Source organism: Nicotiana tomentosiformis, chromosome 11 (assembly GCF_000390325.3).
Source record: "Nicotiana tomentosiformis chromosome 11, ASM39032v3, whole genome shotgun sequence".
NCBI classification, from domain to species: domain Eukaryota; kingdom Viridiplantae; phylum Streptophyta; class Magnoliopsida; order Solanales; family Solanaceae; genus Nicotiana; species Nicotiana tomentosiformis.
This window is the reverse complement of record NC_090822.1, coordinates 91,870,290-91,886,116: the sequence shown is the minus strand read 5'-3', so window position 1 is coordinate 91,886,116 and position 15,827 is coordinate 91,870,290. Positions and strand designations below refer to the sequence as shown.

The 15,827-nt window shown below is 40.7% G+C and overlaps 1 protein-coding gene across 1 annotated transcript; it reads left to right on the top strand.

Moving 5' to 3' along the window:
• The first annotated feature begins 229 nt into the window (after window positions 1–229).
• LOC138901836 (uncharacterized) lies at window positions 230–691 on the top strand. Its single transcript, XM_070189633.1, has one exon. It carries the CDS (start codon window positions 230–232, stop codon window positions 689–691), a length of 462 nt encoding a protein of 153 aa, XP_070045734.1.
• The last annotated feature ends 15,136 nt before the right edge of the window (window positions 692–15,827 follow it).

The window sequence follows — 15,827 nt, the reverse complement described above, 5'->3', positions numbered from 1 at the left end:
GGGGTCGCATTTTTGCAACAAGACTTTTGACACTTTACTCACCAAGTTTGGTGTCACGCATAAAGCCATGACTCCCTATCATCCACAAGCAAGCGGTCAAGTGGAAGTCTCCAACCAGGAGATAAAGAGTATTTTGTCCAAACCAGTGAATGCTAACCGGACGGATTGGTCAAAGAAGCTTGATGATGCACTATGGGCTTATTAGACTCCTTTCAAAACTCCTATCGGGATGTCTCCATACCGTTTGGTATTTGTCAAAGCTTGTCATCTTCCGGTGGAACTCGAGCATAAAGCCATGTGGCCTTTAAAGAAGTTAAATCTGGATTGGAATGCAACCGCTAACTCGCAGGTTGTACAATTAAATGAATTAGATGAGTTACGGTACCATGAATATGCAAGTTCTTCCTTGTACAAAGAGAGAATGAAGTACCTTCATGACAAATACATCCGAAACAAGAAGTTCAAGGTGGGAGATCTTGTTTTGTTGTTCAACTCACGATTGAAGATATTTCCCAGAAAGATGAAATTCAAATGGAGTGGTCCCTTTGAAATTGTGGATGTGACACCTTTTGGTGCATTGGACTTGAAGAACAAAAATGATGAGGTATTCCGAGTCAATGGTCACTGGGTGAAGTATTATTTGGGACAAGCTTATGATGGCCACATGGTGGCAGTGATTCATTTGAAGTGATGGTAATCTGCGTCATGCCGCGACGTTAAATCAGGCGCTTCTTGGGAGGCAACCCATGTTTCTTTTTCTTTTTCTTTTCTTCTTCTTTAGATAGGTCTTATTTTGTGCTAACTGGATTTGAAGTGTGTTGCAGGAATGAGTGTGCTTTACAAGAACTGTGCTCAGAAAAATGACTGAGTATGGAAATGTGCGGACCGCACAATTTTGAATGCTACAGTAGAAGCCAATTGCTGCCGCACAATTCTTGTGCGGATCACACAAATTGAGATGGAAAAGTGCAAACTCTCTGAAGTTTATTTGTCAGAGAAACAGCCAAAGTGCGGCGGCACATCGAATTCTGTGGTCTGCACCAAAATCTGCAGCCGCACAGCTAAATCTGCAGACCGCAGATCATCAAAGAAAAATGAACCTCTAGGTAACAGAGTGCAAATCGTAGAAGGAATTATGCGGCCGCACTCGTCTCGTTGTTCCTTAGACAGATCCGTTTTATATAAATAATAATGCTAAGGCTACTGTTCAAACTTTTCACTATGAGCACTCAAAAAAAGGGCCTAAAATTGTGCACACATTTGTTCAATCATCTACTACCTAGAGACGCATCTGTTATCATTCCTTAACACTGCTTCATCATTTGTATGTTCAAATAACTTCTAGGATTCTTTAATTTTCTTAGTTTAATTTATAATTTGTTAGTTATTTTAGACCATTTGTCATTAGAAGTCTATTTTCTATCCATGTGGGGTTTAAATTGTGTTGGGTCAACTCCTAAATGCTATTTGGGGAATGGGTATCTTCATTATCATTTTTAATTGCTATTACCATGTCCAATTCGTGCATAAATTTAAACCCTTAAGGAATCTGCCCGATCTAATTTTGAAATCTGCGGCTGCACAAGAAATTGTGCGGTCCGCAGAAGAGTTGACTAGGGCAGTTGGTAAGGCAATAATGTGCGGACCGCACTTAAAATTGTGGATACCGCAGGAATCCCATCGCGGACGAAGAAAACTCTGTGCGGCCGCAGATCAGGCCAATCTCTGTCTTTAGAGAGTTCCTATTTCGAGGTACTCATAGTGCGGCTGCACTGATAATTGTGCGGACCGCAGTTTCATCTCTGCGGCCGCAAGTTCAAATTGTGCGGTCCGCATAACCCAGGTTTCGGCCGCACTTGCAATTGTGCGGACTGCACTTCCCCACCCTACAAATATGTTTTGTTCTATGATTATCTATTTATCTGCACTTAAATTGGAAATGACTCCTGATGTTGTTTGTTATTGAAAATGGTTAGATCACGAGGTCGTGGTGATACATCAAAGGGGAGGGGAGAACCTTCCAGAGGCAGAGGCAAAATCAATTTACCCTAGTCCTCCAAAGGATAATCAGTAAGAAATCCATAGCAGGCCGAGGAAGATAGCCCAAGCCTTCCGAGTCTAGTTCATATGCCTCATCTCGGATCTGCCCCAGATTTATATATGGTTGGGATGGATCCATCCTGTACAGTACTGAGTGACTGAGTATGTTGAGTATTGAGCATGGTGAGTGAGAATACGAGACAGTGAGATTGAGTACTTTGAGAGTGCGAGTACTTGAGATACAGGCATAGAGATGCATTTCCTCATGCCACCCGTTTTTGGTGACATTCTTGATTTCACCTTCATATTGACATATAGGCATAGAGATGTACTTTTCTCATGCTATCTGAAAATGAAATATCTTATTTATTTTTGAAATGTTTTGGGTAAATCACAGTTTTCAAACTTACTCATATATTTTTGGTGTTTTTCGGTGAAAGATTTGGGATATACTATTATACTTGAAAAGCATACCTATTTTTCGTAACTGTGAACGAGTTGAGCATCTTATCTCTAAGTTATCTTCTTGTATATTTTTTGTTAGATTGTTATGAACCATGGCTGGTTATTGGATTTAGACTATGACCCATATCCCAGCTCGTCACTACTTTCAACTTAAGGTTAGGTTTGTTACTTATTGAGTATATGGGATCAGTTGTACTCATACTACACTTCTACACCTTGCGTGCAGATGTTGGATGCTGATGTTGGTGTGTACGGCCGGAGCTGGATCTGGAGATGTACCTGCGTTCCAGTTATGGCTATCACTTGTCCTCGGTAGCATTAGATTCGAGTTCTATTCATTTACATTTCAAACAAATGTTGTAATTATTTCAATTCAGTCTTGTAAAAATCTAAATCTTAGAAGCTCATAATTTGTACTACCGGTCCTTGGAAATTCTTTGTATAATAGTTCATTTGAATTATCATTTTTTCTCTTAATAAATATTATTTAAACTGATTTATTCTTAACTGGCTTACCTAGTGGGTTGGGTTAGGTGCCATCACGGCTAGTTGGCTTTTGGGTCGTGACAGATACCAATGTCAAGGAAATACTAAAGGTTATTGAAGAAAAATTTGAGACTTCAGAAAAGACACTTGTCAGCACCTTAATTATGAAATTCTCATCAATGAAGCTACTCGTGTGAGAGGTGTGGGTGAGCACATCATAAAAATGCGGGACTTAGCAGCTCAATAAAAACTTTTGAGGTTGAAATGTTTGGAACTTTCCTTGTGTACTATATACTGAACTCTCTTCCGCAACAGTATGCTCCCTCTAACATCTTTTATAACACACATAAAGATAAATTGTCCATTAATGAACTTCTGACCATGTGTGTTTAAGAAGAGGGACGATTGTTGATGGAAACATGATAAAGTGCATTCATGGCTACTCAAGGAAAGAGGATATAACAAGCTAAGAAGAAGGGGAAAGGGAAGGCACCCCTTGAAACTGACATCAAGAAAGAATCCTTGTGTTTCTTCTGTAGAAAGAAGGGCCACATGAAGAAAGATTTCGTCAAGTTTCAGAAATGGCTTGAGAAGAAAGGTAATTCTATCTCTCTTGTAACTTATGAAGCTAATATGACTTATGTTAATCATAGCACATGGTGTGTTGATTCTGGTTCTATAATCAATATTGCAAATTCCTTGCAGGGTTAAGAAACCTGCAAAAGTCAGTGGGAGTTGAGCGAAGCATCTATTCTGGAAACAAGATGCAGTCGCATGTGGAGGCCATTGGAACATGTATTTTAGTTATTAGTAGTGGTTTCAGTTTGAAATTAGAAAACACCTTTTATGTTCCTAGTTTTTTTAGGAATTTAATTTCAGTTTCAAGACTTGTATTTTTTTTTTTATCCTTGAACTTTGAAGAAAGTTATATCAATCTACTTTATAAATCTAAAATTATCGGTAATGGTATATTGTCTGATAGTCTTTTCTATCTTAATTTACAAAATTATGTCATTTATAATTTTATGCGTGTTCAAGATGGCACTAAACGATGTGTTATGAATGAAGACAGAAAATATGTTCCACAGGGCACTTGTTCAATAAATCAGGACAAAGCGATTGATCCAGTTGAGAGCGTAGCATAGGAGACAAGTCACTAAAAAGTGAACTTCCTTCCTTCGACAATCGGAAAGTCTCTTAGGCGGTTTGAGGATACCATCTTCTCTGGACCGTAGTCCAACTCAAGGCTAAGCTTTACGGTCCTGCCACTTTCTCGATCAACTAACCGAACTCTTGAAGATAAGGAAAGGGACTGATTCACAAAGGAGTCTGGCACCGACCCAGATAGATAATGCCCTATCGCACTCCCTTCGATCCGCTATCAATCTGCTTGATACTCGAGCTTTGGATCAATATCTCTAGAAGCAACGAGTATGCCGCGTGTTTCAACTATAACACCTCTATTTTGTGGCACTTGAGATTAGTACATATCTCCATAGATAGAATTAAGAGATTAGTAAATGATAGAGATTAGGACATATATCTTGATGTTGTGGCATCATGTCGAATATTCAGTTTGCTTATTTTTTCTTAAGTACATATTTTCGATTGGTAATAAAAATTTATTTACCAAAAAAAATGATGGGAGTACTTAGTGTTCTAGATTTTATTGATTATGATACTTGTGCGGACAACATTAAAAGCAAGCAGACCAATAAGTCAAAGAAAGGTTCCAAGAGGAGTTAAACTATATTAGAAATCATACATATAGATATATATATATATATATATATATTTATTTATTTATTTATATGATTACTCACATTACATGTATCTTTATATTCTACATAATAAGAGTTAAGCATTAAAAGCCTTTAAGGTTTTCAAGGCTGAAGTAGAGAAATAACATAAAGTAAATTAAGATTGTGAGTTCAGATAAAGGCGGTGAGTATTATAATAAATACATTGAGTATATACAAGCACAAGGTCCATTTGCTAAGTTTCTTCAGGAAAATGAATTGTTGCCCAATATAATATGCCAGGTTCTCCAGGTCAAAATGGGATAGCAGAAAGAAGAAACCGAATTTTAAAGAACATGGTACGAAGTATGATGAGTAGAACTAAGCTACCTAAGTCCTTGTGGATTGAAGCTCATAAAATGAGAGTGTATATATTAAATCGAGTTTTAACCAAGGTTATCCAAAAGACACATTTTGAGTTATTTAAAGGTTAGAAACCGAGTTTGCGACATATATGTGTATAGGAAAGCCCGTCTGAAGTTAGAGTATTCAATCTACAAGAAAAGAAACTAGATCTGAGGACTAATAGTGGATATTTCATTGGAAATGCTGAAAGGTCTAAACGATACAGATTTTAATGTCTATTTTATAGCACTAGAATTGTGGAATCAAAAAAGGCAAAATATTTTGAGAATGACTTGATTAATGGGAGTGATCAATTTCAAAATATAGTATCTATAAGAGATCAGTTTTCCACTTTAAGTGAAAGATTGGATATTGTACATAACACTCGTCAAGTACAATTGGGTTTTAAGCAACCAGTCATTAAGGTTCCACACACTGCTGAAAATATTTCAGTAGATCAAGTTGTTCAAGAAATTCCAGAAACTATTGAACAACCAGTTGAACAACATGATCCTCAGAAAAATATTGATACAACAATAAGAAGATCTACTAGAGAAACAAAATCAGTAATTTTTAGTGACTATATTGTGTATCTACAAGTATCTGACATTGAAGCCGAAATAATTTTGAGTCATTTTCACAAGCTATGAGTTGTAAAGAATTATAATTATGGTAAAATTCCATAAAAGAAGAGATAAACTCCATGAAGAGTAGTGAGGTTTGGGGTCTTGTTGAGTTACCTAATGGTGTAAAAAATCATTGGATGTAAATAGATCTTTAAAACTAAAAGAGACTCATTGGATAACATTGAAAGATATAAGACAAGACTCACTACTAAAAGATTCACTTAAAAAGAAGAAATCGATTATACAGAGAATTTTTCTCCTGTATTTAAGAAAGATTACTTATGTGTCATGTTTGTATTAGTAGCCCATTTTGAATTAAAATTACAACAAATGAATGTGAAAACCGTATATCTTAATGGTGATCTAGAGAAAGAGGTTTATATGAAACAACCTGAAGGATTCTCTTCTAGTAATGGTGAGCAATTGGTATGCAAGCTAAAGAAATCTATATATGAATTGAATCAAGCCTCCCGTAGTGATATTTAAAATTCTATAATGTCATCTCTTCATTTGGATTTGTTGAGAACATTATGGATCAATGTATATATCAGAATTGAAACATATTTCAGTGAAGATAATGATTTCTCTATATCATATTTCAAAAAAAGAAGTAATTGCAACTGGCCAACGATCCTTCTCATGTGTTGATCGTGGATAAGACACTCAGAAGAAGAAAAGAGGACACGGAGATGGTTAGCTGCCGACTAACAAAAAACAAGTTATTTTTAGGAGGAAAATGGCATATATCATGAAGAATCTGGGATGAAGATGATCTTACAAAAGGAGTACAGTGCGATAACAAATGATTTGTGATCAATAAAAAGTACCACCGAATTATGTACCCATCAGGCTTGGATCCTCACCTTAGAAATATTTCATTTGGTTATAGTTGCATCAATCTTCCTTCCTTTTTAGTGCACATGAAATGGAAATGCTATATGAAGTGAAACAATTTCTCTCTCAAAATATTGATTTGAAAGATATGGGTGATGCATCTTATTTCATTTACATTAAGATTCACTTAGATAAACACCGAGGTATTTTAGATTTATCTCGGGAAATTTAAATTAATAAAATTTTAGAGAGGTTTCGGATGAAAGATTGTTCACCAAGTGTAGCCCATAGTGAAGGGTGACAAGTTTAATTTGAACCAGTGCCCGAAGAATGACCTTGAGAGGGAAAAAATGAGAACATTTCATATGCTTCTATTGTTGGAATCTTAATGTATGATTATGTGTGCACTAGACCTGATATTACATTTGTTATTAAAATATTGAGAAGATATCAGTGTAACGACCCAACCGGTAATTTTGCATTCTAGACCTCGTTATCCTAATTAAGACTCCATGTATTTGCTTTTACTATTTTATAACTTGCGGGGATGGTTAGTTCAGGTTTGGAAGGGTTCGGGTTAAAATCGGAACACTCAGTTCCTTAATAATGGCTTAAAATGGTTAAGTTTGACTTAAGTCAATATTTAGAGTGACTGACTTCGGAGTCGGGATTTGAAGGTTCCAATAGGTTTGTATGATAATTTTGGACTTGGGATTGTGTTCGGATCGGGTTTCAGATGATCCGGGAGCGTTTCGATACTTGCTGTTAAAAGTTGGCGCATTGAAGGTTTTTAAGTTCTTTAAGTTTGGTTTGGAGTAGGTTTTGGTGTTATCGAGGTCCGTTTGAAATTTTAAGCTTGGGAATAATTCTGTATGGTGATTTAAGACTTGCACGCAAAATTTGATATCATTCCGAGTAGTCTAAGTATGATTCGGCGCATTCAGAGTAAGTTGAAATCTTGAAGTTCATAACTTGATCCAATTTAGTTTTGGGGTGCGATTCTTAGTTTGGATGTTGCTTTAAGTGTTTTGAGAGTTCAAGCATGTCTGTATTATGATTATAGACTTGTTGGTGCATTTTGGACGGGGTCCCAGAGGGCTCGGGTGCGTTTCGGACTGCTCTGAGCTAATTCAAAAATTTGCCGGTGTGTTATTCAAGTTTTCATCTTCACGAACGCGAAGGAACCCACATGATCACGAAGGAGGAATTAAGGGACTGAATGGTTCTGTTCTTCGATTTCGTGATGTCTTGGCCACGTTCGCGAAGGCTTGGGGTGAGTCGCCTTCGCCTTCGCAGGAGAAGCGTCACGTTCGCATAGAGTCGAAGGCCTAGGCTCGGGCAACCAAGTTTCCTTATGCATTCGCGAGTTGGGGCATGTATTCGCGAATAGTAGACGTCCCAGTGCACCGCGTTCGTGAGTGTCCTCTCGTGATCACGTAGAGTTATTTTTCTATGTTCATCAATTTAGCCTTCGCAATTGCGTGAGCTTGTCCGCGATCGCGATGAAGGCGCGGACCTGGGCAGAAAACAATTTAAAGATAGGACTTAACCTATTTTTCCTATTTCGCACTTGTGTGGTCTGAATTTGGAGCTTCGTGGAGAGGGGTTTTCATCAAGTATTGTAAGGTGAGTTAAATATATATATATTTGGTAGATTCTTAACATGTAAATTGTAGAAATATTTGGTTTAGTTGAAAATTCTAGGTTTTGGTAAAAGTGGGATTTAACTACAAAATTAGTTATGGTATTGAGTGAAAATTATATATTTGAGTTCGTGAGGTTGTGGGTAGTAATTATCTTCAAACATATCCGGAATCCGGGCATGTGGGCTCGGGAGCGGGTTTTAAGAATCTTTTGATTTGGGATAGAAATTACTCTAATAGCTAAATTATGAGCATTTGAGCATATATTGATTAATTCTTATAATATTGTGCTAGTTTCGAATTGTTCGGCACCGACTTGAGGCTTTAGAGTGAATTTGTGGACCGGAAGTGAGCTTTGGAGTGAGGTAAGTCTCTTGCCTAACCTTGTAAGAGGGAACTCATCCCCTTAGGTGTATTTTGTTGTGTATTTATTGTGTGGGGAGCTACGTACGCACGAGGTGACAAGGGTATGTGCGTAGTTTTATTTCATGATATGTCTGGGTTGACCTAGATCCATACCATGCTTTTAATTGTATTGTTGTGATTATCTTGCATATTGACTGTCTTGAATAGAGCTGAGACTAGGGAATTAAAATGTGATTATCGATGTAGCCTTCTTCTTTTGTAAAATTTGAGGAATAATTAATACTTATGAAAAATCCATGTCCTCTCATGTCGTAAGTACTTCCACGAGTGAGGTAAACATCTCTATTCGTATGGGATCGGGTCATTCGCCTCTACAGTATTATATTTTATGGGATCGGGTCGTTCGCCTCTACAGTATCAAATTCTAATGGGATCGGGTCATTCGTCTCGGCAGTATCATATTCTTATGGGATCGGGTCATTCGCCTCGGCAGTATCATATTCTTATGGGATCGGGCCATTCGCCTCGGTAGTACTAAGTATAATTATTCTTATGGGATCGGGCAGTTTGCCTAGGCAACTTCGTGCTTAATAACCGAAACGGGTTCCAGATTGAATAATTGAATTAGTACCTTCACAGTCAGTTATGAGATGTTGGTGATGTGTTACGCAATCCTGCTGTACTTATTGTAATTTCGTTTATTTGACTAATTAATGTATGTTGTTTGCTCACCATGTCTACTTTATGCACATTTATTTTTATCAATGACCTCTAGTGAGTGTCAAGTCGACCCCTCGTCACTACTTCTTCGAGGTTAGACTAGATACTTACTGGATACATATTGTTCTTCGTACTCAGATAAGTTCCACCAGTGGTCATGCGAGCGCGTAGCTGATCTGTTGCGAAAACTTAGGGGTGAGTTGTTTGCCTTTCTACGATCCTCAACACCGGAGTCTCCTTCTATATTATTTACTATCTCTGTCTATTACTTTCTGATAGTAGTCTTAGTAGTTTTTTGTATTCCTTAGATTGCTCATGTACTTGTGACGCCGGTTTTTGTGTAGAACTTTTGTAGTGTTGTACATGTCACCTCTATCGCAGTAGACTATATATTATCATGTTGAAATTTATTTTAAAAGGCTTATCGTCATTGAATGGAATTTGCTGTAATTAAAATATATTAAAACGGGGTAGATAAATGGTAGATTCGCTTGTGTGCTTTGCCTAGCGGTGGAGTTAGGTGTAGTCTCGACCTAGTACGGAATTAGGTTGTGACTGCTTGGTATCAGAGTTTTAGGTTCTCATAGGTTTCACGAGTTATGAGCAGGCCTAGTAGAGTCTTCCAGATCAGTGCGGAGACGTTCGTGCTTATCTTTAAGAGACTATAGGGTGTTAGGAAACTTCTCTTTCTTCATCTCATATCTCGCAATTGATATTATACTAAGTGTCTTTATATTGATCTCTCATAGATGGTGAGGATGCGTGCAGCGAATGTACTGTGTAGCTGGGGGGCTGCTCTCCCTACTGCTAGAGGTCGAGGTAGAGGCAGGGGAGGGATCCAGCTCCAGTCAGAGGACGAGGGCGCCCTAGGGTTGCTCATGTTACACCACCAGTGGATCTAGTGGAGGATCCTGTTGTTGAGGAGTAGGATGAGGCATTTGCGGTTGTGCCAGCCCCAGAAGATTTCATGATTGCGCTGGGATTCCAGGAGGTCATGGGCCGTATGCTGCGGTTCATAGATTCTATGACGCATGTTGGTTTATTTCCAGTAGACCCTGCCACATCTCAGGCGGGAGGGGGATCACATACCCCTACCGCTCAAACTCCAGGGCACACCGCCGTCGTTTATCAGACCCTAGGCACACTACTTGAGGGCGGGCCCCAGCCTGTTGCACCGGCCATACCAGAGGCTGTACCATTTGCGACCGATGATCAGCAGAAGCGGCTGAACAAATGGAATAGGCTTCGCCCCTACCTTTGGGGTGAGCGGTCATAGGACCCCCAAGATTTCATTGACCGGTGCAGGGATAGGCTCCGGAACATAGGGATATTGGAGTCCAACGGGGTGGACTTCACCACTTTCCAGTTTGAGGGAAAGGTCCGTAGATGGTGGCAGGCTTATATTCTTAGCAGGCCAGCAGGTTCACCTCCCTTGACTTGGGATCAGTTTACACATTTGTTCTTGGAGAAGTATATACCACCTTCCGAGAGAGAGGAGCTTCAGGGTCAATTTGAGCGACTCTATCGGGGTCACATGTCTGCTATTGACTATGAGGCAAGATTCACTAACTTGTCTCGTCTTGCAGCTATTATACTCCCTGCAGATACAAAGAGGATGCGGAGGTTTATTGCAGGTATGCGCCCTGAGATTCAGGTACATATGGCATGTGAGGCAGAGCTAGGGACTTCTTTTCTTTAGGTTATGTATATAGCTCGGAGGATGGAGCATATTCGCAACTGCAGTGGAGAGTTTGCACCGAGGGACAAGCGGGCCCGGCAGTTTGGAGGATTCAGTGGCGCCCCACCTGGGGGCAAAGGTCAGTTCATGAGGGGTCGGCCCAACAGGGCCATGCAAACAGCACCACCGCCTGCTCGGGGTGGTCCAGCACGACCCTATTTCAGTGTCATTCCATAGAGTACTTACCGCCCACCAGCTATTCATTGTCCCTCCAATAGGTATTCTGGCCATCAAGGTTAGACTTCAAGTCAGCAATCCACCGTTTTGAGGGGTTGTTTCGAGTTCGATGATCTCGGGCACGTGATGAGGTTTTGTCTGTGACATCAGGGCAAGGCTAAGCAGCAAGACTATCGGCCCATGATTAGCGCACCAACTGCCACACCAGTCGTTCAGCCACCCAAAGGTGGAGGGTAGGTGGGTAGGGGCCGTCCTAGAGGTAGAGTCCAGTTGGGTGGCGCTCCATCCAGGTTCTATGCCTTTCCAACCATACCAGATGCAGTAGCCTTAGATGTTGTGATCATATGTAATCTGTCTGTGGTAGGGATGCTATGGTGCTATTTGATCCAGGGTCTATGTATTCATATGTTTCATCTTTGTTTGCTCATTTTCTGGGTGTTCCTCGCGAGTCCTTGGGAACTCCTTTATATGTGTCCACACCAGTGGGTGATTCTGTTGTTCTGGATCGGATTTACCGGTCCTGTATCGTGACTTTCTGTGGTTATGAGACTAGAGCATATCTTTTGTTTCTCGGTATGACTGACTTTGAGGTCATCCTAGGCATGGATTAGTTTGTCTTCATATCATATCGTCCTTCATTGTCATGCCAAGACTATTACCTTGGCCATACCAGATTTTCCTAGATTGGAGTGGAAGGGTTCATCTGTTAGTGCATCTAATCGAGTTATCTTTTTCCTAAAAGCTCGACAAGGAGTCGAGAAAGGTTATTTGGCTTATCTAGCTTATGTTCGGGATACTGCTACAGAGACTCCGAGGATTGATTCAGTACCCATAGTGCGGGAGTTCTCCGATATGTTTCCTTATGATCTCCCAAGCATGTCACCAGATCGTGATATCGATTTTTGTATTGATTTGGCTCCAGGTACCCATCCTATCTCTATTCCACTGTACCGCATAGCTCTGAAAGAGTTGAATGAGTTGAAGGAACTGCTTGAGGAGTTACTAGCAAAGAGGTTCGTCAGACCGAGTGTGTCGCCTTGGGGAGCACCGGTGTTGTTCGTCAAGAAGAAGGATGGGACTATGCGGATAAGCATTGATTACCGCTATTTGAACAAAGTTTCCATTAAGAACATGTACCTGTTGCCACGTATTGATGATTTATTTGACCAGTTACAAGGTTTCAGGGTGTTCTCTAAGATCGACTTGAGATCTGGGTATCATCAGCTGAGTATTCGGGCTTCGGATGTTCCGAAGACGACCTTCCAGACTAGATATGGTCACTATGAGTTTTTAGTGATGTCCTTCAGCTTGACTAACACCCCAACGTGTTTATGGATTTGATGAACCGAGTGTTCAGGGCGTATTTTGATTCATTTGTCATTGTCTTCATTAATGATATTTTGATCTACTCACGTAGCATGGAGCATGAGCAGCATTTGAGAGTTGTGCTTCAGACCTTGCGGGAATAGAAGCTTTATGTTATGTTCTCCAAATACGAGTTTTGGCTGGATTCTGTGGCCTTCTTGGGGCATGTTGAATCAGGAGAGGATATTAAGGTAGATCCTAGGAAGATCGAGGCAGTCCAGAGTTCTCCAAGGAGTTTCTTGGTGTTAGAAGGTTATTATCGTCGGTTTGTGGAGGGATTCTCGTATATTGCAGCACTTTTGACTAGATTGACCCAAAAGGGTGCTCTGTTCTAATAGCCGGTGATTGTGAGGCGAGCTTTCAGAACCCAAGACCGCACTGACTACAGCGCCAGTGTTAGTGTTGCCTTCCAGTTCATGGATGTATATTGTATATTGCGATGCTTCATGTGTTGGCCTGGGTTTTATATTGATATAGGAAGGGCGAGTTATTGCTTATGCTTCACGTCAGTTGAAGCCCCACGAGAAGAATTACCCCATGCATGATTTGGAGTTAGCCGTGATAGTTCAAGCTCTCAAGATCTAGAGGAATTATCTTTATGGGGTGTCCTGTAAGATTTACATTGATCATCGCAGCTTGCAGTATTTGTTCAAATAGAGGGATCTTAATTTGAGGTAACGCATGTGGCTTGAGTTACTAAAGGACTATAATATCACCATCATTTATTATCCGGGCAAGGCGAATGTGGTTGCGGATGCCTTGAGCAGAAAGGCTAAGAGTATGTGCAGTTTGGCATTCATTTCAGTAGAGGAAAGGCCATTGGCTTTGGACATTCAGTCCTTAACTAACAGACTTGTGAGGTTGGATATTTCATAGCCCAGTCAGATTCTTGTATGTGTTGTGGCTCAGTCTTCATTACTCGAGTTGATCAAGGCACGTCAGTACGATGATTCGCACTTGTTGGTTCTCATAGAGACGGTACTACGGGGTGGTGCCAAGGAGTTAACTATCGGTGAGGATAGTGGTTTGCGGCTCCAAGGTCGCCTATGAGTTCCTAATGTTGATGTCTTGAGGGGGAATATTCTAGAAGAGGCACACGGTTCTCAGTATTCTATTCGTCCAAGGGCTACGAAGATGTATCGCGGCCTGAGGCAGCATTATTGGTGGTGCCGGATGAAGAAGGACATAGTTGAGTAGTTCAGCAGGTCAAGTATGAGCACCAGAGGCCAGGTGGCTTACTTCGGTAGATGGTTATACCTGAATGGAAATGGGAGCGCATTACTATGGATTTCGTAGTTGGGTTTCCATGGACTTTGATGAAGTTCGATGCAGTTTGGGTCATTGTCGACAGGTTGACCAAGTCGGCACACTTTATTCTGGTTGTGACTACAAATTCTTCAGAGAGATTGGCCCAGATTTACATTCAGGAGATTTTTCGGTTGCATGGTATGTCTGTTTCCATCATTTCAGATAGAGGCCCTTAGTTCACTTCGCACTTCTGGAGAGAAGTTCAGAGCAAGTTGGGTACACGGTTAGAGCTCAGCACAGCCTTTCATCCGCAGACCGACGGGAAGTCGGAGCGGTCAATTCAGATTCTAGAGGATACATGAGGTTCGGAAAGAAGGGCAAGTTGAGCCCAAGGTTTGTAGGTCCATTTGAGGTGTTGAGGCGAGTTGGGGAGGTTTCTTATGAGCTTGCCTTTCCTCGCACGTGCTAGATTACATCACGGTTCAACTAGATGAGAGTTTGGGTTATGAGGAGGAGCTATTTGCCATTATTAACAGGAAGGTTCTCCAGTTGAGGTCCAAGAAGATTGATGCGGAATGTCCATTGGAGGGGCAAACTAGTCGAAGGAGCGACTTGGGAGGCCGAGGAGGACATGAGGAGAAGATATACATACCTATTTAGCACTCTGGGTATGATTCTAGACTTGTTCGAGGACGAACGTTTGCTTAAGAGGTGGAGAATGTAACGATCCAACTGGTCGTTTTGCTTTCTAGATCCTCGTTCCTCTAATTAAGACTCCTCATATGTGATTTTACTGTTTTATGACTTGTGGGGATGGTTATTTCGGGTTTGGAAGGGTTCGAGTTGAAATCGGAACACTTACTTCCTAAATAATGGCTTAAAATGGTTAAGTTTGACTTAAGTCAATATTTTGAGTAAACGACCTCGTAATCGGGATTTTAAGGTTCCAATAGGTTTGTATGATGATTTTGGACTTGGGCGTGTGTTTGGATCGGTTTTCGGATGACCCGGGAGTATTTCGGCGCTTAATGTTGAAAGTTGGTGCATTTAAGGGTTTTAAGTTCTTTAAGTTTGGTTTGGAGTAGTTATGGTGTTATCGAGGTCTGTTTGGGATTTCGAGCCTGGGAATAGTTCCATATGGTGATTTAAGACCTGCACACAAAATTTGGTGTCATTCTGAGTAGTCTAAGTATGATTCGGCGCGTTCGGAGTAAGTTGAAAAGCTAGAAGTTCATAACATGATCCAATTTGGTTTTGGGGTGCGATTCTTAGTTTTGATGTTGTTTAACGTGTTTTGAGAATTCGAGCAGGTCCATAATATGATTATACACTGGTTAGTTCATTTGGACGGTGTCCCATAGGGCTCGGGTGCGTTTCGGACCGCTCGGAGCTAAGTCAAAAATTTGCTGGTGTGTTGTTCTGGTTTCCGTCTTCGCGAAAGCGAAGGAACCCAAGCGATCGTGAAGGAGGAATTTGGGTACTGGGTGGTTCTGTGCTTCGGGTTCACAAAGTCTTGGCCGCATTCGCGGGAGAAGCGTCGCGTTCGCATAGAATCGAGTGCTCGGGCCTGGGTAACCCATTTGCCTTACGCGTTCGCGAGTTGGGGCACGTGTTCGTGAAGAGTAGGCGGCCCAGTGCATCGCGTTCGCGAGTGTCCTCTCGCGATCTCGTAGAGTTATTTTCCTGTGTTCATCAGTTTAGCCTTCGTGAATGCGATTAAGGTGCAGACCTGGTAGGGGTGGGCGTCGGTCGGTTCGGTTGGTTATTATGAAAGTACGGTTCGGTTTATCGGTTTTCGATTTTTGTAATATTAATAACCAAATCAAACCAAAGTATTTACGGTTCGGTGCGGTTTTTTCAAAGTTCGGTTCAGTTATTTTCGGTTTATTTTTTCGATTTTAAACGGTTGAAAGAAATTTTATGTTTCTCTCACAAAAAGAAATAGATTGTCATAATGAATGAATAGAAAAGAAGA

What these genes read in the sequence shown, in the direction of transcription:
- LOC138901836 (XM_070189633.1), top strand. Translation starts at nt 230, where the DNA reads ATGTCTCCATACCGTTTGGTATTTGTCAAAGCTTGTCATCTTCCGGTG.